The sequence below is a fragment of the Phodopus roborovskii genome, unplaced genomic scaffold (assembly GCF_943737965.1).
Source record: "Phodopus roborovskii unplaced genomic scaffold, PHOROB, whole genome shotgun sequence".
Classification (NCBI taxonomy): domain Eukaryota; kingdom Metazoa; phylum Chordata; class Mammalia; order Rodentia; family Cricetidae; genus Phodopus; species Phodopus roborovskii.
This window is the reverse complement of record NW_026126442.1, coordinates 2937432-2961972: the sequence shown is the minus strand read 5'-3', so window position 1 is coordinate 2961972 and position 24541 is coordinate 2937432. Positions and strand designations below refer to the sequence as shown.

The 24541-nt window shown below is 46.5% G+C and overlaps 1 protein-coding gene across 1 annotated transcript in view; it reads right to left on the bottom strand.

Moving 5' to 3' along the window:
- Positions 1-24541, bottom strand: part of Ccdc180 (coiled-coil domain containing 180) — a 60476-nt gene that overhangs the window by 12019 nt on the left and 23916 nt on the right. The window contains exons 19-29 of the mRNA XM_051187729.1: positions 20682-20857; positions 18247-18427; positions 17206-17352; positions 14317-14461; positions 13998-14114; positions 10294-10392; positions 8424-8543; positions 6773-6945; positions 6481-6533; positions 6286-6364; positions 4143-4223 (exon numbers count right to left, since the gene is read on the bottom strand). Coding sequence (XP_051043686.1) covers positions 4143-4223; positions 6286-6364; positions 6481-6533; positions 6773-6945; positions 8424-8543; positions 10294-10392; positions 13998-14114; positions 14317-14461; positions 17206-17352; positions 18247-18427; positions 20682-20857 — 1371 coding nt within the window. The remainder of the gene's footprint in view (positions 1-4142; positions 4224-6285; positions 6365-6480; positions 6534-6772; positions 6946-8423; positions 8544-10293; positions 10393-13997; positions 14115-14316; positions 14462-17205; positions 17353-18246; positions 18428-20681; positions 20858-24541) is intronic.

Below are 24541 nucleotides of genomic sequence, written 5' to 3'. Positions count from 1 at the left end.
GATTATAGATAAAGAGATCGCTAACAGAACTCCAAACAATTAATTGGTGAGAGTAACCTTGAGTAACTTCTGGAGAGATGACCCCACTCACTTTGGTCACCAGACACTGGCCCCAGGTTCCTGGATGAACCCTAGAAATAGTGGCATCTAGGTCACACTCTGTCAGGAGCTGGTTCCGGATCCCCTCTAACATCACAGGACCTTGGACCGGATACTATGTGTTTTGATTCCCCACTCTCTAGATCATGTCTGTCCACCATTGCTTTGCTCTAAGTAGTCCCACCACAGTGACCAAATCTGGCCTGAGGCTGTGAGCCCTCTCTCCAGCTGAGCAAGGGTGTGACTGCTCACCTCAATGCCATGGAAGTATCTGTCCTTGTGGCTGAATATGCTCTCTTCCAGGCTCTCCTCCACAGTGGGTGTTTTCTTGCAGACAGCATGCATTGCTGTCTCCTACAGGACTCCTGTTTGCTTCAGAACAGAGTAGTTCCAAGCAACTGGTTACACAACACAAGCTGCATGAAATGTCTTTGTTCGAGGTTCTTCTTTTGTGAGGAGGATGAGCTCTTTGGGAGAAAGGTATGCAGACTTGTAGATGGCAGACTTGATGGTTCCCATTAGCCTCTGCTGATGGCTTCTGGAATTTCTGGAAGAAAGACTATTGATGACCCATGCCCTCAGTGCAGGGCATCTGCTTTCCCTCTCTAAGCTGGCTGCTTGCTCCCTTGCAGTCCTGGGTTAGTGAGTCTCAGGCGAAGTACAGAATGGGCTTGTCCTCTGCTCATTTCTTGGTGACCCAGTGAGGCTGAGCATTTTCCTTGTGTGTTTATTTCTAAAAGTTTCTTCTTTTTGATGTGATTAAAAAAAAAAACTCATGGACAATTTTATTAGAATTTAAGTTTTATTAGAGTTTAAGAGAAAAACAGCACATGTTAGGCAAAAATTCTGACAGGAGATAGAGAAGAAGAAAATCATGCCTTTAAGTCAGGCATAGAATAGAAATAGCTGGCTGGGCCTGACGAGATAGACTCAGTGGCTAAGAGCACTTGCTCTTCCAGAGGACCTGGGTTTGATTCCCAATGGCAGCTCACAACCACCTGTAATTCCAGTGACACCTGTAACTCTTCTGGCCTTGACAGGCACCTGCATAGCACAGACAGAACCCAGGCAAGCGCACACATAAAATAAAAATAAAGTTCATGTGTTGTGAGGTAGTTTGAATGTATTTGGCGCCCGCAAGCTCACTGGGAGTGACACTATTAGGAGGTGTGGCCTTGTTGGAGAAAATGGGGTCTTGTTGGAGGAGTCTGGAACACACATGCCTTTAATCCAGACCTTGAGGCTGGAGGGCACATTTTTAATCTGAGCACACCTTCTGTCACTGTGGGGGCGGGCTTTAAGGTCTTTTTCTCAAGCTTCCCTCAATGTGATAGTCAGTTGATCTCCGGTTGCTTACAAGATGGTAGCGCTCTCAGCTCCAGCACCATGTCTGCCTGCACGCTGCCCTGCTCCCCTTCGTGATCATAAAGGACTGAACCTCTGAAACTGTAGCTGAGCCCCCTCGATTAAATGTTTTCTTTATAAGAGTTGCTGTGGCTGTGGTGACTCTTGACAGCAATAGTAAACCTTAACTAAGACATGTTGGAAACTCAGGGTACAGGCTAGTTATCATAGGAATGAGAGGTCCTGATGAAAAGATATGTTTGGAGACAGGGTCTTGATATGTAGCTTAGGCAAGCTAAACTTGTGATCCTCATGCATTAGCTCCTGGGTTCTAGGACTTTAGGCAAGACCCACCATGCCTGGCTAGTTCTGCCCTGAACTGCCCCACCGTCTCAACTGTAAGAAATAAATCCCTGATGTTCATACATTGTATGGTCTTAGACATTCTGTTACAGTAGCAGAGAGAGATTAAGATGGAACTTGGGGTACTGTGCTGTCACTGAGAAAGTCAAATGCTGCAAATCCATTTGTATGCTATTCTCCAGCTGACAAAATTACAAGGGGAAATCAAATTCCTGATTGCTTGGTGTTTGTGGGGGTAGAACAGTTCCTATCTTGACTACTTTGGGAGCTCACCTCTTTACGGAATTAAAATGGCACAGACCTAGAGGGAACAGAGTCAGAGTTTCTGTGGCACAGGTTGTCACATGCATAGATGACGGCACATCAAGCTGCCGACATGAGTTCTCTCCTGAGTCATCTGGCAGGTTAGACATCATTCCTCACATAGTTGCCCAGCTCCAGAAGTAAGACCTCCCCTGGGGGGTCAAAGTCTGCCAAGAAGAGTAGGGGGTCCCTCAGTGAGAGAGCGGGATCCACTCTATAGCTTGGCGTTCTCCAAGGGCTTCTGATGTCTTCAACTTGAGTTTCTGCTGATTTTCTCAAAAATAAGCTATATTAAGTAAACTGACTTTTGCTTTAATCAGTAAAGTGCCAATAAAGGAAAAGAGGAATGCAGTAGGGATGGACAACTGAAAAAACAAAACAAACAAGCAAAGTCCTCAAACCTCAAAATTGTCTTGGCGCCATGAAATGCTGAGCTTGGAAAATGCGAGCTTTTTGGTGAAAAATGTCTCTCAACAAACATATGTACTAACCTAAGACAAACTTATCTTGATGTGCAAGTTTGCCTTCTCTACTTCTCTACTTGCCTCACAGAGAAAAGGCTTGCACCAAGAAAGAGTTCTCATAGACAGAAGAGTTCTCACAGAGGGGAAGGGAGGGTTCTCACAGGGGAAGGGAGGGTTCTCACAGAGGGGAAGGGAGGGTTCTCAAGGGGAAGGGAGGGTTCTCACAGGGGAAAGGAGGGTTCTCACAGAGGGGAAGGGAGGGTTCTCACAGGGGAAAGGAGGGTTCTCACAGAGGGGAAGGGAGGGTTCTCACAGAGGGGAAGGGAGGGTTCTCACAGAGGGGAAGGGAGGGTTCTCACAGAGGGGAAGGGAGGGTTCTCACAGAGGGGAAGGGAGGGTTCTCACAGAGGGGAAGGGAGGGTTCTCACAGAGGGGAAGGGAGGGTTCTCACAGAGGGGAAGGGAGGGTTCTCACAGGGGAAGAGAGGGTTCTCACAGGGGAAGGGAGGGTTCTCACAGAGGGGAAGGGAGGGTTCTCAGAGGGGAAGGGAGGGTTCTCACAGGGGAAGGGAGGGTTCTCACAGAGGGGAAGGGAGGGTTCTCACAGGGGAAGGGAGGGTTCTCACAGGGGAAGGGAGGGTTCTCACAGGGGAAGGGAGGGTTCTCACAGGGGAAGGGAGGGTTCTCACAGAGGGGAAGGGAGGGGTTCTCACAGGGGAAGGGAGGGTTCTCACAGAGGGGAAGGGAGGGTTCTCACAGGGGAAGGGAGGGTTCTCACAGGGGAAAGGAGGGTTCTCACAGAGGGGAAGGGAGGGTTCTCACAGGGGAAGGAAGGGTTCTCACAGGGGAAGGGAGGGTTCTCACAGAGGGGAAGGGAGGGTTCTCACAGAGGGGAAGGGAGGGTTCTCACAGAGGGGAAGGGAGGGTTCTCACAGAGGGGAAGGGAGGGTTCTCACAGGGGAAGGGAGGGTTCTCACAGAGGGGAAGGGAGGGTTCTCACAGGGGAAGGGAGGGTTCTCAGAGGGGAAGGAAGGGTTCTCACAGAGGGGAAGGGAGGGTTCTCACAGGGGAAGGGAGGGATCTCACAGGGGAAGGGAGGGTTCTCACAGAGTGGAAGGAAGGGTTCTCACAGAGGGGAAGGGAGGGTTCTCACAGAGGGGAAGGAAGGGTTCTCGGAGGGGAAGGAAGGGTTCTCACAGAGGGAAAGGAAGGGTTCTCACAGAGGGGAGGAAGGGTTCTCAGAGGGGAAGGAAGGGTTCTCAGAGGGGAAGGGAGGGTTCTCACAGAGGGGAAGGGAGGGTTCTCACAGAGGGAAAGGAAGGGTTCTCACAGAGGGGAGGAAGGGTTCTCACAGAGGGGAGGAAGGGTTCTCAGAGGGGAAGGAAGGGTTCTCAGAGGGGAAGGGAAGGTTCTCACAGAGGGGAAGGGAGGGTTCTCAGAGGGGAAGGAAGGGTTCTCACAGAGGGGAAGGGAGGGTTATCAGAGGGGAAGGAAGGGTTCTCACAGGGGAGGAAGGGTTCTCACAGAGGTATAAGGGTCCACAGTGGGTAAACAATGTGCCACTACTTACTCAGCCTGAGAAGGAGGAGGCCTTTCCCCCAGCACTTGGTACTTTTTGTCGACTCTGATGACCTTGGTATGTCGCGTCATACTGTGAGACAGAAGATGATCCCTTTTTCAGCAATCAATTTAAAGACAGCACAAGACTCCCTGTGTACTTCCCACTTTATGTAGCTTTTTTCTTTATTACTCTATTTATTTTACTTTTATCTTTTGGTTTTTTGAGACAGGGTTTCTCTGTGTATCTTGGATGTCCTGGAACTCACTCTGTAAGGCAGGTTGGCCTTGAAATCACAGAGATCTGCCTGCCTCTGCCTCGAGAGAGCTGGGATTAAAGTGGTATGCCATCACACCCAGCTACTGTTTCTCTTTAAGGACTTTATCCTTTTTCTTTTCTCTCCAAAGCCTATTATAGTTTTAAACACATTGTAAAACATTTAGAGGTTTTCTTCATCTTTATCTGTCTTTACTGTATATCTCTATCTTTTTCTGATCACATGAGTCTTTAATCTGCATGGCTAAGTTTAAAACAGCAGTTGGTCCTGCCCTATTCCTTGGCTTTCTGAGAGTCTAGGCTTCGTGGCAGAGTGTTTAGGTTCATGTTATCACCAAGAAGAATGCCACTGGCTGCTCAGCTGCTTGTGAGCACCACTTAATTGTTTGGTAGGAGGTCCTCTTAAAAGAGCTCTGCATTTCTGCAGCTAATGCTAAGTCAGGAAGCCTCTCTTAAAGGAACAGAGAGGCTGTGCTTGCCTCCAGCAAACAGAGCCCTCCTGGGAAAATGCTGCTACCAAGAAGCTGTGCTTGACTTTGTCCTTTTATTTTTAGAATCCCTTATAAAGCTTTTGTCGGGTGTTATGTGGAAATTCTTGCCCCACATTGATGGTGCCATTTGTGGATGAGGTTTCTAATCTACCAGGTCCCACAGCCCTTTAGTCCCAAATAAACACACAGAGGCTTATATTAATTATAAACTGTTTGGCTAATGGCTCAGGCTTCTTATTGGCTAGCTCTCTCTTAATTATTAACCCGTTTCTATCGATCTGTATCTCCATGTGGTTCTGGCTTACAGGAGAATGCTCCAGCATGTTACTCCTTCAGAGGCTACATGGCATCTCCCTGGCAGCTCCTCTGCCTCCTCTCCCCAGAATTCTTCTCATCTGGTAGCCCTGCCCATACTACCTGCCTGGTTACTGACCCATCAATGTTTTATTCATCAACCAATAAGAGAAACATATATACAGAAGGATATCCCCCATCAACTTTGTAGTGTATGGGGGGCAGGGGGTTCTGTACCCCCTGGACCCTGCCTGGGGTACCTGAGAACCTGCAATGCCTATGGGGCAGGACGACTAGAGTTTACAATAGCTCTGCAGGATGTTTCCCCAGTCTTCAACTTCTCTGAAAAACAAAAAACTTAACTTTGGGTTTATTGCTAAGTCCCAACCAAGGCCAGGTAGAGGACAAGTGGAAGAGGGGTAAGGTCCAGAAGTTTTCATCCTCCCTTTCCCATGAAGATTTGAGGAAAGACCTCGGGTTCAGTAGATAATCATACAGCACTTCTAGTTAGATGTGAATGCATTTACACAAGGAATAATACACACACACACAATTATTTATTCAGGGCTTAGCAAACAATCAAAGTTGGCTTAGCCATTTAACTTCTGCCATTTGTGCTATTTGCTTTCCCTAAACTACACGGGTTAGAAGCTCACATGTGAGCGATGACCTCTCCAGAGCTGTGTAGGTGACCATGGACTTAGACGCCATGTCCTAGTCCTTCTGTATCTGTGAAATTGTTCCAGGAAACCCACCTGCTCTTGTGCTCAGTCTGTCCCCCTTTCTAATGCTGTGTAGCTTGCGGGGAGATTGTGGGACAGGGATCTGCCTGTCATCCCAATGATAGCCACCCAGACACTTCTCCAGGTACAAACAGGTGGGAGCTGTGATCTCCTAAGGATGGACTCAGGCCTAAACAAAGGCAGAGTTGGCACTGCCCCTCCCACTCCCTGCCACACAGATCCTGAGCATGAGTGCAAGTGGGGCCTGAGATCAGAGTCTAAGGAAAAGACCGGCCGTGTGGCCTTTGTCTGGGGACAAGTGGGCCCAGGGCATCTTGGATGGGGAAATGTGGGATGGATTTGCACCCTCACCTCCCGGCTGAGGTGATACTGGAGCTGGCCAAGGCCTTCTTTATAGACTTTTCTCCCCGGTACCGATGTTTCTTCAAGGCTTTGGATGACGGGTGTCCAAGACAAGAGCAGAGAAGAAGAGGTGATGATAGGCTGCAGCTGCCACCAACGTCCCTGCCACTCTCTTCCCTGAGACCCACAGCTCTGTGCTCCTACCTGTGTGGGAGCGATCCTTGTCACTTGGCAATGCCAGTTTCGTCTGAGGAATTCTGAAACCAAAGGGAAGGAAGTGAACTTTTCCATAGTGACCATGACAACAGGCCAGGCCAAGCCCTGGGTAACAAACTGTTGGTCCTCAATACCACATGTGTGGGTCTCACTGTGAGCTCAGAATTTGGGTGAGTAACTGAGGTTTAAGAGGGGAAGCCTCTGGCCTGAGGTCACAGGCTCCTAATACTCCACGGTATTTAGTGAGCAGGGTCCCAAAGCCACACTGGTAGGCACTCACTGAAGGATTTTCTTGACCACATCCACAGCAGGGTCTTCAATCATGGGCCTCCCCATACGGGTTGGCTGGGAGAAGGACTCAGGGGCTATAAGGCCCACCTTGGCTTCCTCCTCAAAGGCTTCTGAAGACACAAGGATGTCACTCTCTATTTCCATATCAGTCAGGATGGTGTCCTGCAGTCCAGAGAGAAACATTGAGAAGAGAGGAACCATTTTTTTAAGGAGGCAACAGACACTGCCCATTGCCATCTTTTCTAAGTGATGACTGGAGGCAAGCTGCCTGGCTTCTTGAGCTCATTTATTCTACAAAGTGGTTGATCGATCATTCATTAATTCCTGACTTTATAAAGATTTCCCAAGTGCCTGATTTTCACAAAGCTCTGCCTGAATCCTGGGGACATGGATGGAGAGGTTGTATAGGGTCCCTGATCTCTTGAAGCCTGCAGTCAGGGTGCATGCACACGCGCGCACACACACACACACACACATATTTGTGGTCGGAATTAGGACCAGTCTTATGAAGGAAAAGTCCCAGCATCTTCTGTGAGCAGGAAGCGAGACCTACAGTGTCAGCCACAGAGATCCCCTACTGGTGTCTTAACCACATGGGATGAGGGAATGAATGAAGATAAGATGAAGAGTGACCAGCTGCTTGTGAGAAACGACAGTAGAGATGCCCACAGAGTAATTGGTCTGACTGTTCCATTGTTTATTCTGAGACTCCTCTTCTGGGAGGCCTTTGAAAGGGCTCAGGCTGGAACCCTGGAGCTTCTGTATTACCATGAGCAGTGTAGGAAATGGCTGTGGGGGTGTTATCTGGCTGCCCAGTAGGGAAAGCCTTCCCTTGGAATGAAGGGTAGCAAAAATCTGGCAGTGAGAGCTGAGTGGCAGCAGCCTACTCATGCAGCAATTGGCTCTTGAGTTCTCTGGGAGTGGCTGAGACTCACATGAGCAAAATCCCATGTGGGGATGAGGAAAGAGGCAGGTCGTGCAGGCTCTGCTCATGCCAGTGCTCAGTCTCTGGCAGATGGCCTCTTAATCAGAGACCTTACCTCATGGACTGAGATATTCCAGGGCCCGTAGTCCCACCCAGACCAGAAGGCAAGTGATGCCTTTGACTGGGAGAGAGGGATGAAGGATATTGATGACAGACCATGGAGGCTCCCGTGTGACTGGTTGAAGGGCTTGGATTTGACACTGAAGGCCGGAAAATGACAAAGTTATTTGGGCCTTTGCTGCTGTAAAAGGACTGGGCACTGAGTGTGAAGGAGACTTAGTAGCCAGAGGAAGAGACATTGGGTTGGTTCTTGTTGGAGATGGGGGATGTGACTGCTCATGGCAGATGGGAAGGCAGAGGCAGAGGTGGATGGACTTGACTGAGTGAACATGCACTAGCTAACTCGAGGGCCCTGGGAGAGGAGTGGTACCAAAGATGTAAGGAGTCTCCTAAGAGATAAATGCAAGGAGCAGGCCCACAGGGGATCCCAGCTGAGATCTGACTCCATGGTGTGTCAAACTCCCATAACACTGCAGCAGGCCTGATGAAGCCTGGGCATCTCCTCTACTCTGGTGCTGTACTAGATCTTGTGGGGTTTCCTAGGAGCCCAGACTACAGCTTTTCTCCCCTTCCCCCATCTCTCCATGTTCTTTACCGTAAAGACCTCCTGAGTAATGGACACCACATCCAGGCTGCAGTTGAGGTACTTAATCCTTTGGCTCAGTTTTTCTTTCCAAGATCGGACAAAGGCAAGGAGGTCATCTGTAGTCACCCTCTAATGGGAATACAGAGGGAGAGAGCCCCAGAAAAGAGTCAGGGTCACTAGAAGTGCAGAGACAGGGGCTTATCCAGGAAGGACAATGTTTGGTTCTTCCAAGTCCCTTTTCTCATAGGAAATGGTCCTAGAGGAGTGTGTGTGTGTGTGTGTGTGTGTGTGTGTGTGTGTATGTGTGTGTGTGTGTGTGTGTGTGTTGGGTGTCACTGGATGGCTGTCTTGGGCAGCTGTTCTAAGGTGGCAAATCCTTCACTGATGGGTGAGATTTGTTCCTGGTCTTCTAGGTTCAGCTATAGGCAAGTGATTCAAAACTGCTTGATGGGGATATGGAACATCCCCTAGTGTCTCCTAAAATATTATGTTCAAAGGACAAATCTGGTCCAGTTGGCAAGTGTGTGGAGAGTTGTGCGGGAGAGCTGACTATCCATCTCATTTCACTGGTATTCCCTTTAGCAGCACTCTACAGATTCAGGCATGCACCTTCAACCATCTTTATCCCCACCATGCATCCAAGACTTTACCATTGTCTCCTCACCATTGTTCTGCAGGCTATAAGCCAGGCCCCTCCATCCACACAGGAATGGCACGCCCAGCTTACACTCTCTCCACCCAGTCAGAAGGCTGGGTAAATCTCCTGATAGCCACACAACATCAAAGAAGTGGTAGAGCTTGGAAGGGGAAGAAATGAATCTAAAATATTGCTATTCTGGAATCAGGGCTTGCCTAAAGGACCTATTGAAGGTCCTAGCAGGACAACTAATTTGTCCCTTGATACCAGGAAAGGAAGACCAGGGAAGTGATGGATAAAATGTAGGACCCACCTTCCATCTACACCCAGAATGATTAACTCAGAGAATGTGTGGGGAAATTATATGAAGGCAAACAATGGGACATTCATTCTGCACATGATACCCTATGGGAACTTTTCTTAAGAATCACGTGCAAACAGATCTACATGACCCCACCTGGATGGCATTGCCCTACATGTGCAATTGGGGTGGGGGGATGGGAGGGGAGGGTGGTCAGGGTGCATGTGAGGAGGGAGGAAGGGAGGAAGGGAGAGGGAACTGGGATCGACATGTAAGATAATAAATTAAATAAAAAAATTAAATTAAAAAAAACCAGAATCACGTGCTATACCATACAAAAATTTGCAATGAAAATAGGACAATAAATGTCCTTTGGGGGCTCACATCAATCAATGGAGACAAAGCCCAGAGCTGGCACAAGAGACATGGAGCAGGAAGTACTGAGGGCATCTAGGTGAGCTGCTCAGAGATACCTTGGGAGACCAGAGCACATGTGGATTGGGGCAGAGACAGGCACTCATGGCCAAAAAACAAGTATGCACATACCCAGAGGCCTGCTCTGCTGGCTTAGGGTAGCCAGAGATGCTCACAATCACAGTCCTTCCAAACTCTGCTGCAATCCTGACTTCTCAAGGTCAGGCATGAAATATCAATTCATGTGCTATGATGAAAGGAGCTCCTGCTCCACTCATTCACCTAGGGCTGAGCTCCCAGTGCAGAGGGGAAGGCCTGATGACCCTGCAGACAGAAGTAGGGGTCCCCAAACCCAGTGGTGATGGCAGAATTGGTTGGTTTTTCTTTCTGCCTTCCATTGAGTAACACAAAAGTTGACCAGTGAGGCTCAGAGACACCCCACCCTATCTGTGCTGAAGAAACCTGGTACCCAGATGCAAGTCTATACCAACTGTGCCATTCCTGATCAGAATCTGTGATGCACTCACGCCCTTATCTTCCCGATGGTCTCGACATGTTTGTATCTTGCGTTGAAGATGTTCCAGAGAAGAATTTAAACCTTCTGCTTGTGAATTAGACTTTGCCACCTAGGAAACAGGAGTTTTGAGATTCTGTTTTTAGAATATGTATCAAGAACAGGAACATGTTCTTTAAGACACACAAGAAATTGATTACACACTGGGGAAAAAACATCCAATGAGAGAGTACACAGTTATATCAGAAAGTAGATCAATACAAGTTTAAAAGGTTTTGTTAATGTATCAAGTAGGTATTTTTAAATGAAACTGGTGCCACAGAGTACGGTTAAGTATGTAAGACATTCAGAGCTTTGGAACACCCACACAGTGTCACAGCATCACGGCTCACAGGATACCCGGGGACATAGCAAGGGTGCTTCTCACAGCCCTGGACAGGCATCATGCTGAAAGAGGACTCCAAAACAAAACAAAACCTGGTAGCCCAGCCATGACACGGGGGCTACTCAAAGGTATTTATGAAGAATCTTTAAAGCATATGCAGGCACCTGGAGAAATGGCTCAGTGGGCAAGTGTAGTGAGATAGTCCTTCTGTGGCACTGACCACGCCCATTGGGGGGTGGAGCCATGGGCGGATGTGACCTGTGGAAGGAGGTCGGAGGGGGCCAGGGAAGGCGCTCTCTTTCTGGTGTGACTCAGACAGGAGAGGATCGGGTTGAATTTCCTGGTGTTCATCTGTCTAGGTTGTAAGTTATTTCTCCCTGAATAAACATCTATTCGGCCTATTTGTTTATCCTGATCCTTATTACCGCAATAGGCAAGAGTGCTTACTCTGATGCCTGAAGGAAGCGAGTTCAAATCTGGACACAGCCATTTGTGCTTGCAACATCAGAATGGGGAGCTGGCTCCTGAGAGTTCTCTGGCCAGCCAGCCTCACCAAAGCAGTGAGTTGGCTCAGTGTCAGACATGATCTCAAGGCTATGGTAAGTAGAATGATAGGAAGGTACCAATACCCACTTCTGGCCTCCATGCATGCGAGCACACACACACACACACACACACACACACACACACACACACATACACACTTGCATCACATGTACACTACCACACCCAAAATGAAGAATACTCTGCTTATAGCATCACATAAGTCATATGCCACCTTGAATAGATCCCCACCTTCTCATATATAGAATCAATTGTAAGTCAGCATCCTAAACAGAACTTGTGACTGTTGGAGCTGGGAAGATGGCTCAGTTGGTAGGGAGCATGACTATGTCACAGAATCACAGATTGCCGTCGCCTTGTTGAGTTTCATCAGTATTTCCAGTGCTGTCCCTTGTGCAAATGCATTCTGCTTAAGGCATTTGTTGCTGAGAATGTAAGCCCTGCAGGCTGTGAGCACTCAGGGATGGAGTCTTTCCATGCTGGCTGGAGGCCCATTAGGAATGTGTCTCTTAAACAGGGCAGGGTGACCATGGACTCAGGGCTCTGCCCCCTACAGCTATATCTCCCCTTCCCTTCTGGGGAAGATTCTCTTGGAGGTCTTAAAAGCCCTCCATCATCTTCCTTCACTCACTTGGCACCAGGGTACAGGTCAAGTGTAGCACACATCAGCTCACTGACTGGCACCACCACTTTTGAGTTACTTGTCTGGTTCCCAGTTCACAGATGGATAAAGAAGGTCCTCTGAGTGACAGCAGCAGGTGACTGTGACTGAATCCAGTCTCAGAGTTTGGAGCCTCAGCAATCACTTCCTTGGCTGGAATGTCTCCCAGGCTCCTCAGTTTGGCTGGCCCGGCCCCAGAAGGTCCTCAGACACTGCTCCTTGAATGCATGCCTGTCTAGAGATGCAGGAGCTAGCTCTCTCGACAGTAGGGGAAAGGAACCCATGACAGAAGCTGCAAGTGGCTCACAAAGGTTGCAGTGAGAACAGGAGCTGGAGTTAAAAGGAAGATGAAGGGCTTAAATGGCCGAGCCTATAGCACAGAGGGAGATGAAGCAACCAAGGCAGGTGGATAAGAAGAGGAGTAGACTCTGGGCCACTGAGATGTCCTTAGGGAACAGATACGTCACTACTGTCCTTCAAACGTCCCTGCTTCACGTAGCTAGTTACAACAGACCGAAGCATAAGGGTGGTTTCTAAGAAGAAGCCTCTACTATGAGATCTCTCACCTACCCTGTAGACATGTGAGATAACCAAGAAAACTACAGCTACACCTTGGTGGCTGTGGTAGAGTTAGCTCTGCCATGATATAGCTACATTCTGACCATACAAGTGTGAGAACAGAGAGAGCTCAGTGTAATAAACAGCACACCTTCAAGGTCAGGTAGCAACACCAGTTACTGGCCAGCAGCTAGCAATAACCAACAAAGCCAGAGTCAGAGATGGACAGAGGAGGGTTTCTGACGTTCAAGATTCAGTGGGAAACCCAAGAACAGCCCGTGGTTATCTTTCTTGTTGGGCTCAGGAGACATGCAGAGAGAGTAGGCTCATGATAGCCCAGATAATGAACCAGTCTTAATAGATGACCTCAGTCAGGTCCTGACACTGCCCTACAAAACCCCTCCTACACAGGAAACACCGTGTCCTTCCATCTCTTGGAAAATCTTCCCATTCTCAGGAGTTTCCCTTAATTTTCCTTAACTTTGTCCTTTTTCTCAATTTCTTATTTTTCTATAGTAACTATTAACACAGCCTACCCCCACTTTGCATGCCCCCATGGGTGTCTGAGCTGTTAATCATCATTGCTGTGAGACAATAAACTTGGAGCCACTGTTGCAGGTGGGTCTCCAGTGCCCATGAGTGTCCAGCATCTTAAGCTCTTCGGGCATGTACAGTTGGGCTGTGAAAGCTTCCTCCTTAAACCCCTATGTCTCTAGGTGGTCAGCCCAGCTCGTCATGTCTAGTACCATGAGTTCCACCTACCCCTTGGCCTCTCGATTCTGGAATCAGGACATGTCCTGCAGACACCTCATCCAGGTCCATTCTCATAGCCTTCGCCTTAGCGTGTGTGTGTGTGTGTGTGTGTGTGTGTGTGTGTGTGTGTGTGCGCGCGCGCGCAGGTAGTGGCCCTAGGTCAAAGTTATATGTTACTGCCGGGAGCAATTCACTTTTGTTTTGCTTTAAATGTTTTTATTAATTCTTTGATAGTTTTATACAATGTGTTCTCACCATATTCACCCCCAACTCTAACTTACCTCCTCCCAGATTCTCTCCCACCTTCTTAGCACCCCCAATTCCATGTCCTCTTTTTGTTTAATTATTATTTAATATCCAGTCAGCCACAATGTGTGCAATCCATACGGGGTTTCTCAGTGGCCTAGAGCTTGCCAGGTAGGCTAGCCTGACCAGTCAGCAAGCCCCAGGGATCCGCCTGTCTCTCCTCCCCAGCACTGGAACTGTTATCATAAACACCATCCCCAGCTTTTTAGACATGGGTCCTGGGGTGTGACCTCGGGTCTTGCTTTGGGTCAGGCACTTTAAGGATGAGCTTTCTCCCCATCTCTAAAACTGAAATAAAAGCAGTCTGTCTAGTTCTTATATGGACAAATAATGCCAAACAAAGTAAGTTGGTGATTGTGGAGTGCGGTGACGCAGTGAATGGGTGGGGCTACTAAGCGTTATTTGTCTTCCTGGCTGAAGTACCCCAGGACAGACCCCACACTACTGTACAGAGTTGGTGTTCACTAGATGGAGGCTGGACCTGACCCACCTGACACTTGATGTTCACTTGCAGATTAGTCATCAGCCGTTGGATTTTCTCTACGAAAATCAGGTCTGAAGATAGGTTATGGAATTTACTCTCAAATTTGTTGATGACATCATTGGCCTGTAAGGAAAGATGAGTGAATTGGGGTGAACTTGATCTGGAACATTAGGCCTTGGAAGAACCGGGGAGCTTAAATATTGCTGGTGCCTAGGTGTAGCCTTTATTCAGAAGTGACAGCCTCTGGCAGGCAGTCTTGGAGACTGTCTGGAGGAGAACAGACAGCCCTGCCTGGTCCAGGTGCTCTGTCTCCAGGGAGCCCCACCTGGTCCAGGTACTCTGTCTCCATTTTCTCCATGTGGATCATGATTAGACTTTCAACGAACTCAATCCGAGTAGCCTCCTTCTCCAGTCGATAACACAAGAACTCAATTTCTTCAGGGGAAAAGTTGCCTCCCTCTGAAAACAATCTAAAGAATGATCAAGAAAAAGACCACCAGTCAAACTGAACATTCCTGTACATTTCAAGGTGGAGGCTTTAGGTCTGAGTGCAGGTGATGGAAAGATAACTTTGTATACAAATACAAAGGCAGTGAGATTGCCAGTTTGTTAGTAAGGTTGACTGACACATGAATCCCGCCAGGTTCCAGGATACTGAGATCCCAGGGCAAGGAGGAAAGAAAGCTCCTTCCAACCTGAGATTTTTGTTTACCAACTGAATATGTGTTCTCCAGAATGACAAAATGAATCAAAACGTCAAGCAGAGAATTTTAATCGGTTCTTAGTAGGTATTTCCCCAAGTGGTTCACTAAAAAAAAAATACAGACTCTCTGAAGGAATGTCCTGTGAGTCCAGGCCTCAAAGAGGATGCTGCAGAAAAAAATCCAAGAGAAACAAGTGACTTCCAGTGGGAAAAACGTTCACAAAGATGTAAGACGCCATGAATAGGAATCAGAAGACAACAAGAGATGTTACAGTTCTCTGACATAAATTACAAAATAACCAAATATAAGACATTTAAATAAATAAGAAAGACCTCTGCTTCCAGAGGACAGAAGCAATGTGACCAACCACCTCATGCTCCTGGTGCCATGCCTTCTTGCTATAGTGGACTGTAACCCTTTGTAAGTCTGAGCCAACATTTACCTTTCCTTAAGTCGCTTCTGTCAGGTATTTTGCCATGGCAACAAGTAACTAACAGAAAATTAGCAGAAAGGGAAATACAAGCAGGAAGCAGTCAATTTGGAAAAGCAATTGATATAACCAGGAAAGAAAACTGGAACCCTTAAGTTTTAAACCTCAAGGAATAGCTTTTACGTTTTTATTTATGAAATATTGTGCATGTGTGTGTGTGTGTGTGTGTGTGTGTATGTGTGTGTGTGTGCATGCATGTGCGAGCGCACGCATGCACTCACATTCCATGATGCATGTGTCAGGAGTCAGTTCTCTGCTGCCACCTTGTGAGATCCTGAGACCAAATGCAGGTCATCAGGATTGGATACAAGCGCCTCTATCTGCTGAGCCAGCTCACCTGCTCCAAGGACTAGATTTGTCAGTTACAGGGGAAGAATGATGTGCACAAATCAGCTAGAATGGAACTAAAATCCATAAGAGTGCTGCAGGCATATGCAGGATATATGCCTGAATAATATGTAAAACTAATGTAAGCCCTGCAAACTCTGCCACGGACAGGGCATGGTAACTCATGGGCACAGGCACAGACTGTCACACAGTGCATGGTTAGCCTTTGCTGTGAGCCTCACAGGGTCTGGAATCATCAAGGGCACAGCACTGGGCATGTCTGTGAGAACTCTTTCAGGGGAGTTTAACTGATTCGGGAAGACCCATCCTAACTGTAGGCAGTAACCATCTGGGTCTGAGATTGAACAAAAAGAAAGGAAAGGAAAGGAAAGGAAAGGAAAGGAAAGGAAAGGAAAGGAAAGGAAAGGAAAGGAAAGGAAAGGAAAGGAAAAGGGGAGGAAGACAGCCGTGTACCGGCAGGCAGTCATTTCTTTCTGTGTTCTGACTGTGAAGGCCCATGCTCCTGTCACCATGCATTGCATGTCCCCCCCAAACCATGAGCCAAAGCAAATCCTTTCCTTAGGTTGCTTTTCTCAGGCTATTCTGTCACCGTAATGGGTGAAATAATTAACACGCATTAACATGATTCTGCTTCAGAACAAAACCAGCAACAATGTTTGCTCATAGAAAGTATAGAAAACACATTTTTGAGAACATCTATTTTTTTTTTTTACTTTTATGTTTATTTATGTTAAATGAACAAAAGAGTTTTTCAAATGATCTTCAAAATTTTCAAATTTCAAAACAATATAAGCTCTTTTAAAAAATTGAATCCAGGAGAGATGGTTCAGCAGTTAGGAGCACTGGCTGCATTTGCAGAGGACCTGGGTTCAGTTCTTGGCACCCATGTGGTAGCTCACAATATGTAACTCCAGTTCTAGGGGATCTGATGTCCTCTACTGGCCTCCAAGGGCATCGGGTATAGTGGGATATTTGCACACTGTGTGAACATATATTACCGATTGGTTTACTAAAGAACTGAGTGGTCAAGAGCTAGGCAGGAGGTATAGGCAAGACCTCTGGGCAGAGAGAGGAAACAGTAGATGAATCCAGGTGTTCATGTGCAAGATACCAACAAGACTTGGGGGGAGTCGGACATAAGAAAGGTAGAAAGCCATAAGGCAAGATGTAGATTAATATAAATGGGTTAACTTAATTTGTAAGAACTAGTGGGACTAGCCTCCTTCCAGGAAGAAATGACCAACGGGTCCAGTCCTGTGCAGCTCAGTGAGTGTATGGGTCATGCCATGTCCAGTATGGTTTTAGTACCACACCTCCCCATCCTCCAAAGTGTCCATTCCTTCTGCCTCATCTCTGTGATATTTCCTGAGATTTGGAAAAGGAGACTATAGATGATCATTTAGGGCTGGACATGGAATAGTCGATTTCATAGAGATAGGAAGTAAAACGGTGACAGCGGAGACGTGGAGAGGGGAATGAGGAGCGAATGTTTATGGTAAAGAGTTTTGGTCTGTGATGATGGAAAATTCTAGTGCCAGTGCTGGTGATAACAGCACTTTGCACTTAATAGCACTGAACAGCCCATCTAAACCGGGTTAAAAATAAGTTGAGAGAGAAACGTGATCACCCTCCAAGAGTAAACTGTGGTGACTTGTAGAGGCCTAAAATATACCTGCAATGCTTGACAAAGTCGATGTTGGTATAGCGGAGTTTGCCCAGACTCTCCTCCAGGTACTGCCGGAAGCTTCGCAGGGACACCTGGATGACATCCACATAGCTAAGCAGCTCCCGGTGTAGTACATTGGTGAGATTAACCAGCCTGTGGGGAGAGAGGAGAGAGGTAGGTGGTGGTGAATGGCCAGCCTGGAGGCAGGAAAGGACTGGGTGTGGCCTGAGCCTGATGGGAATCCTAGGCATTGCCAGATCCACTGCCCAACTCCTCTGGCTAGGAAAGAAACACTAGAAAGGAGATTTAAGGACAGTTGTGCTGGTGCAAGCCGGTAATCTTAGCACTCATGGGGCTGACCAAAAGGATCACAAAAGTTCAAGACCAGCCTGAATGACAGTGAGCTCAAGGCTTACCTGAACAATCTAGTGAGACCCCCTTCTCAAAATAAAAAGCAAAACGGTATTGCCAGCAAGTTAGTAAAGGACCCTCCTCCCACCAGCCGAGCGTCTGACTCCTCAGCAGTGTGGAACCCTTACCCTGTATTCTCCTCAAACAAAAGTTACTTCTCTGCACAAAGGCCACCGGCATCGGCTGCCCCTGTGATGGACTGCTGCCGAGATACCTGCCATGGTCCTTCCTGTCACCCAAAGGAGGCCTCTGTCTTATATTTCTGGGTGGTCTGCTGGAGCCCCTTGTTCTAGCTGCCCTGCAGATGCCCCTACCTTAAGTTTTGGCAGGCACCCTTGGGTTCATCAGCCATGCTCTCCTGCAGGAAGCCCTTCCAGGTGCCCCAAGGGGAATCAGTCTTCCTCAACACAGACATTTCCGAGCACAGCATCTGCACCCTTGCACAGGGACTACATGTATGTACCTCTTCCTTCCCAGGCTGTGCACTGCTGCCTCACACACAATGTTGCCCATACTCCCCAGTCTGGGTCTTTGGTGCAAAGGCACTCTCAAAGGCCCTAAAGCCTTCTGCCCCTTTGTCAGAAGGATCTGGGCCTCTAGAGCTAGGCCTGGGAAGGGGATGCTCCAACCCCTTACCTTTGGCTCTTGGTGGCATTCAAGAAGATGTGCTCCATGTCGTAGATCTTGCGGCGGAAGTTTTTGCTGCGCACAGCTTGCTCTTCTTGGAACTGACAGAACATCAGCCTCTCTTTCTTCAGCGTCTCGATCACACCTGCACAGTGGCTATCCAGCCTCTCCTGGTGGAGCAGGAGCTCGGCTGCAAGAGAAGGAGAGAAGCTACTGAGCCCTTCCTTCCCTGGAATGGGGCCAGCTGTTGTATCTCTTAGGCCAGCCCAAGGCAAGACCACCCTTGTCAGGCAAGAACCCCTACCATGCTCTGACTGCCCTCTCCAGGGCGGGACCGGACCTGGCCAGACCTGAAGACCAGTGGACACCCACTTCAAGGTCCCATACTGGAGAGGGGCTGTGAGTCTGCACTCTCTGCTGGTGGAGCCCTCCAGATGCTGAGAAGGCAAAACTAGGGATGCAGAGAATCCCAGGGAGACGAGGATGGCTGGGGGTGTTTGAGGAGCACTGGTATCTTGGTGGGGGCACCTCAACAAGCACAAATCTGGGAAGTCTTGATCTATTCCTTTCCAACAATGAATATTATGTCCAATAGTCCAAATTCCAACTGGCTCCAAGGTGAGGTGGAATGAAAAAGGGTCAGGTTTCCAGAGCCATTCATAGGCTTTTATGGCAAGCAGAGAGAGCCCCACATCTCCCACCCGAGTGTACTACCGCCTGGAGTGATTGACAGGAGGGCTATGGGTACAGTTCTAACAAAAACAAATGGTGTCAGCAAACCAGAGACACCAGTGCACCCATGCTTATTTCCTCACTATTCACAGTCACTAAGATGGCCTAGGTGGACATCAACAGCAAGTGGCTAGCTGCATAGTAGTGTATAGTCATAATGGAATTCTACTCAGCCATAAAGGAGAAAGAAATTATGTGATTTTCAAGTAAATGTGCAGAACTGGAGATTATGATAAACAAAACAAGACAGTTTCTGAAAGTTAAATAGTGTATGTTTTCTCTCACATATGAATGAATATATATCTACATCTATATATCCTCTGTGTGTGTGTGTGTGTGTGTGTGTGTGTGTCCATCCATCATTTATGAGATGAAACAAGAAGGGTGACTATTTTGAGGAAGGAAGGGTACCAACAGGAGTTTGAATAGGGACAAAATTCAGTAATGGGGGATGAATATGGACAAAGTACGATGACATACACACATACATGAATGGGAAAAGTGCCATTATTCTGTTTTTTTTTTTTTTTTTTTTTAGAGACAGGGTTTCTCTGTGTAGCCCTGCCTGTCCTGGAACTCACTCTGTAGACCAGGCTGGCCTCGAACTCACAGAGACTCACCTGCCTCTGCTGGGATTAAAGGTGTGTGCCTAGCTGATAATTAACTTTTTTAAATTTAAAACTAGTGTGGAGCTAGGACTTCACTGTTGTGGTCTCAGTTTCCAAGCTGAGCATTGGTCTTCAGGGCCAAAGCAACAAAAGGAATAGGCCTTCAGCACAGTTCTCTTCATCCCTTAGTGCATTTAGTCCACACATTTCCCAGAGCACATGACTGCAGATCTCGGGGACTGCCATCGTCACTGCTCCAGACCCTGGGAGTTTGGATGGGGACATGTGACAGTCCAGGAGAGCCTTAAAGGGCTGCGGATTCAAGTGAACTATCAACAGGGGCCAATAAGAATGACTAAAATTGTGTGCCCCTCCCCATTAGTGGCGCTTCCTGTTTGAAAAAGAAAAGGTTTGTCTTTCCAAGACCAACGATCAGGTGGAAATAATGACTTCCACCCTGGGGCACCGTATCTCAGACTAGCTGCTCACCATTCCTTCCTACACCACTTCAACACCCACTCCTATAGAGGAGGGTAGCGAGGGGAAGAGTGGTCAGATACTCTGTTCAGAGTTACACAGCCAGAGAAAGTGAACCAGAGAGTTCTCGTTTCTAAGCCGTAGACTTGCTGCTAGAGCATCCACCACACAGGTGTGTATCTGACAGATGTGTGGGAAGACCTGGAACCCACGAGCTAAAACATGACGACACTCTTCCTTTTGCTCCTGACACTCCACAGTGAGAAGAGAAGAAAGGAGAAACTTCCACGAGGGTGAGACAAGGAGGTTCCCACAAGTCTGAGGTTAGCTTGGGATACATGAGGAGTTAGTTCCAGAGCAGCCTGGGCTACCAATTGGAGATCTTGCTTCAAGAAGGAAGAAAGGAAAGGAGGGAGAGACAGAAGGAGAGGGAGCAGAGAAGGAAGGGAGGAAGATTTTAAAATCTCATATGCTGATTCTGGGCACGCCTTCTAAATGTGATGACAACCTAACATTACACAGGTACACTAGGGCAGTTAAACAAACAAAAATGAGGATGAGTCCATGAACAGCAGATCCTGTAGGGGATGTCTGGGCACAAGGTGACCTTCCCAGGATGACTCGAACCTGCTCTGACATTGTGAATATCCTTCTCCACATGCCGGAGTCTTGGCTTATGCAGGTGCAGACGTAGCTCCAGCTCTGAATCCAGTTCATCAACCTTGGCAGCCACAACGATGCGAGCATTGAGGGCACACTGGTCAAACCACTTCTCAAGATGTTCGAAGAATCCAGCTCGAAGCCTGGGGAGAGACGAGAAAGGGCCAGTCATCTCTGGCAGCAATAAAAGACTGACCAGTAAGAGGTCTGCCATCCTGAGACCCAAAGTGCTCTGTGCTCCCATACCTCATTTTGTTCCCTGTGCAAGTGTTATCTCATTGAATGGATGGACACCATCCATCCATCCAGTCAGACTCTTACTCTCACAGAGAAGGCTGTGATGAACAACCTGTACCCACATCAAGTACAGAAGAGCCCAAAGGTGAAAAGCTATTGTGTGTCTACACTCCTTCACATCTCCTCAGGAATAGTGCCAGAACACTGGGATACACAAGTCATTAAAAAAAAAAAAAAAAAAAAAAAAAAAGGATCACACATCATTTCTTTATTTTCCATAGTTCTTTTGTATTTTCTGTGTTGATCAGCACAAAATGCCATATGCAATGTAGCATGCCTTTGGCTTATATCTATAGAATTTTATTTCTTTCTTTGTTTTGTTTTGTTTTTTGAGACAGTGTTTCTTTGGTAGCTCTGTAGACCAGGCTAGCCTTGAACTCACAGGTATCCACCTGCTTCTGCCTCCTAAGTGCTGGGATTAAAGGTGTGCACCATCACTGCACAGCTTAGAATTTTTAAATAAAAGAAATATAAGTGGCTGGAGAGATGGCTCAGTGGTTAAGAATACTTGCTGCTGTGGTAGTACACCTTGGTTTGGTTCCCAGCACCCAGAAGACAGTTAACAACCATCTGTGACTCCAGGTTCTTGGGGTTCTGGTACCCTCTTCTGACCTCCACAGGTACTATACATATATGACACATGCATGCAGGCAAATACTCATAAAACAAATACATCCTTTCAAAAATAAAAGACACTTTAAGTCATGGATGTACTAGGAATTGAAAGCCAGAAGTAGATGTCTCAGGAAAGTATTTCTATGATAAAGCCAGACCAACAACGCACCCTGGGAAGAGCATAGGGATCACATTCACCAAGGATATCCATGTCTGTGGAACATTCTGGGTATTTGATATTTTCTATGGTGTTTCTCAGCTCTACCCTCCCTCAGTTATGTAAGTTTTTAATCTTTCTAGATAAAATGAGTCTATAGTTCTATCAGGTCATGTAGAAAGTTCAGAGTAAGATAATGTGAACACCATCAGAAAAATCATCTACCTTGACCAAGTAGGATTCATCCCAGAGATGCAAGGATGGTTCAACATAAGGAAATCTGTCACTGTAATCCACCATATAAACAAATGAAAGAAAAAAAAACCCACATGATCATCTCACTAGATGCTGAAAAAGCCTTTGACAAAATTCAACGCCCCTTCATGATAAAGGTCTTGGAGAGAATAGGGATACAAGGAACATACCTAAATATAATAAAGACAACATACAGTAACCCAACAACCAACATCAAACTAATGGAGAGAAATTCAGAGAAATCCCACTGAAACCAAGAACAAGACAAGGCTGTCCACTCTCTCCATATCTCTTCAATATTGTACTTGAAGTTCTGGCTAATGCTATAAGAAAACAAAATGAGATCAAGGGGATACAAATTTGAAAAGGAGAATTTGATGATATGATAGTATACATAAATGACCCCAAAAATTCTACCAGAGAACTCCTACAGCTGATAAGCACCTTCAGCAAAGTGGCAGGATACAAGTCTAATTCGAAAGAAAGAAAGAAAGAAAGAGAAAGAAAGGAAAAGAAAGAAAAAACCAGTAGCCTTCCTATATACAGATGACAAACAGGCTGAGAAGGAAATCAGAGAAATAGCCCCTTCATGATAGCCACAAGTAACGTAAAATATCTTGGGGTAACTCTAACCAAACAAATGAAACACCTGAATGACAAGAACTTCAAGTCTTTAAAGAAAGAAATTAAAGAAGACATCAATAAATGGAAAGATCTCCCATGCTCTTGGATAGGTAAGATCAACATAGTAAAAATAGCAATCCTACCAAAATAATCTACAGATTCAATGCAATTCCCATCAAAATCCCAGCATAATTCTTCACAGACCTTGAAAGAGAAATATTCAACTTCATATGGAAAAACAAAAAACCCAGGATACCCAAAACTGTCCTGTACAACAAAAGGATCATCTGAGGGCATCATCATCCCAGACTTCAAGCTCTACTATAGAGCTATAGTAATGAAAACAGCTTGGTATTGGCATAAAAGCAGACAGGTGGACCAATGGAATCCAATCAAAGACCCTGATATCAACCCACACACCTATGAATGCCTAATTTTTGACAAAGAAGCTAAAAATATAAAATGGGAAAAAAAGAAAATATATTCAACAAATGGTGCTGGCTGTCAACATGTAGAAGAATGCAAATAGATCCATATCTATCATGATGCATAAAACTCAAGTCCAAATGGATCAAAAACCTCAACATAAATCCATTCACATTGAACCTCATAGAAGAGAAAGTGGAAAGGAAATACATAGGCACAGGAGACCACTTCCTAAATAGAAAACCAGTAGCACAGACACTGAGAACAACAATTAATAACTGGGACCTCCTGAAAGTGAGAAGCAAAGCACACTGTCAACAAGACAAAATGGCTCCCTACAGAATAGGAAAAGATCTTCACCAACCCCATATCTGAAAGAGGGTTGATCTCCAAAATACACAAAAAACTCAAGAAACTAGAAATCAAGCTACCAAATAATCCAATTAAAAATGGGGTACAGATCTAAATAGAGAATTCTCAACAGAACAATCTCAAATGACAGAAAGACACTTAAGGAAATGCTTAACATCCTTAGTCATCAGGGAAATACAAATCAAAACCACTCTGAAATTCCATCTTACACAGATCAGAATGGCTAAAATCAAAAACACCAGTGACAGCTTATGTTGGAGAGGATGTGGAGAAAGGGTAACACTCCTCTATTGCTGGTGGAAGTGCTAACTTGTACAGCTGATATGGAAATCAGTATGGTGATTCCTCAGAAAATTGGATATCAACCTACCTCAAGACCCTGCAATACCACTGTTGGGCATATACCAGAAGGAGGCACATTCACACCACAAGGACATGTGATCAATTATGTTCATAGAAACATTATTCAAAATAGCCAGATCTTGGAAACAGCCTAGATGCCCCTCAGTTGAAGAATAGATAAAGAAAATGTGGTATATTTATACAATGCAGTACTATTCAGTGGTAAGAAACAATGACATCCTAAAATTCGAAGGCAAATGGGCAAAACTAGAAAAAAAAATCCTAAGTGAGGTAACCCAAAACCAAAAAGACAAATATAGTATGTACTCACTCATAAGTGGATACCAGACATAAAACAAAAGATACCCAGCCTACAATCCACAATGCCAGAGAAGCTTGAACCCTCTTCCAGAAACAGATGGAAGCAGATGCAGAAATCCACAACTAACCAATGGGCCGAGCTCCTGAAGTACAATCAAAGCGAGGGAGGAGAAAAACTATGAACAAAGGAGTCAAAACCATGGTGGGGAAACCCAAAGAATCAGCTGACCCAAGCTAGTGAGAGATCACTGACTCAAGTCTGACAAATGGGGAACCTGCGTAAGACCAAACTAGACTCCCTTAATATAGGTGACAATGGTGTGACTGGGACAATATGTGAGGCCACTGGCAGTGGGTCCAAGACCTAACACTAATGCACAAACTGACTTAGTGGAGCCCATTCTATATGGAGAGATAA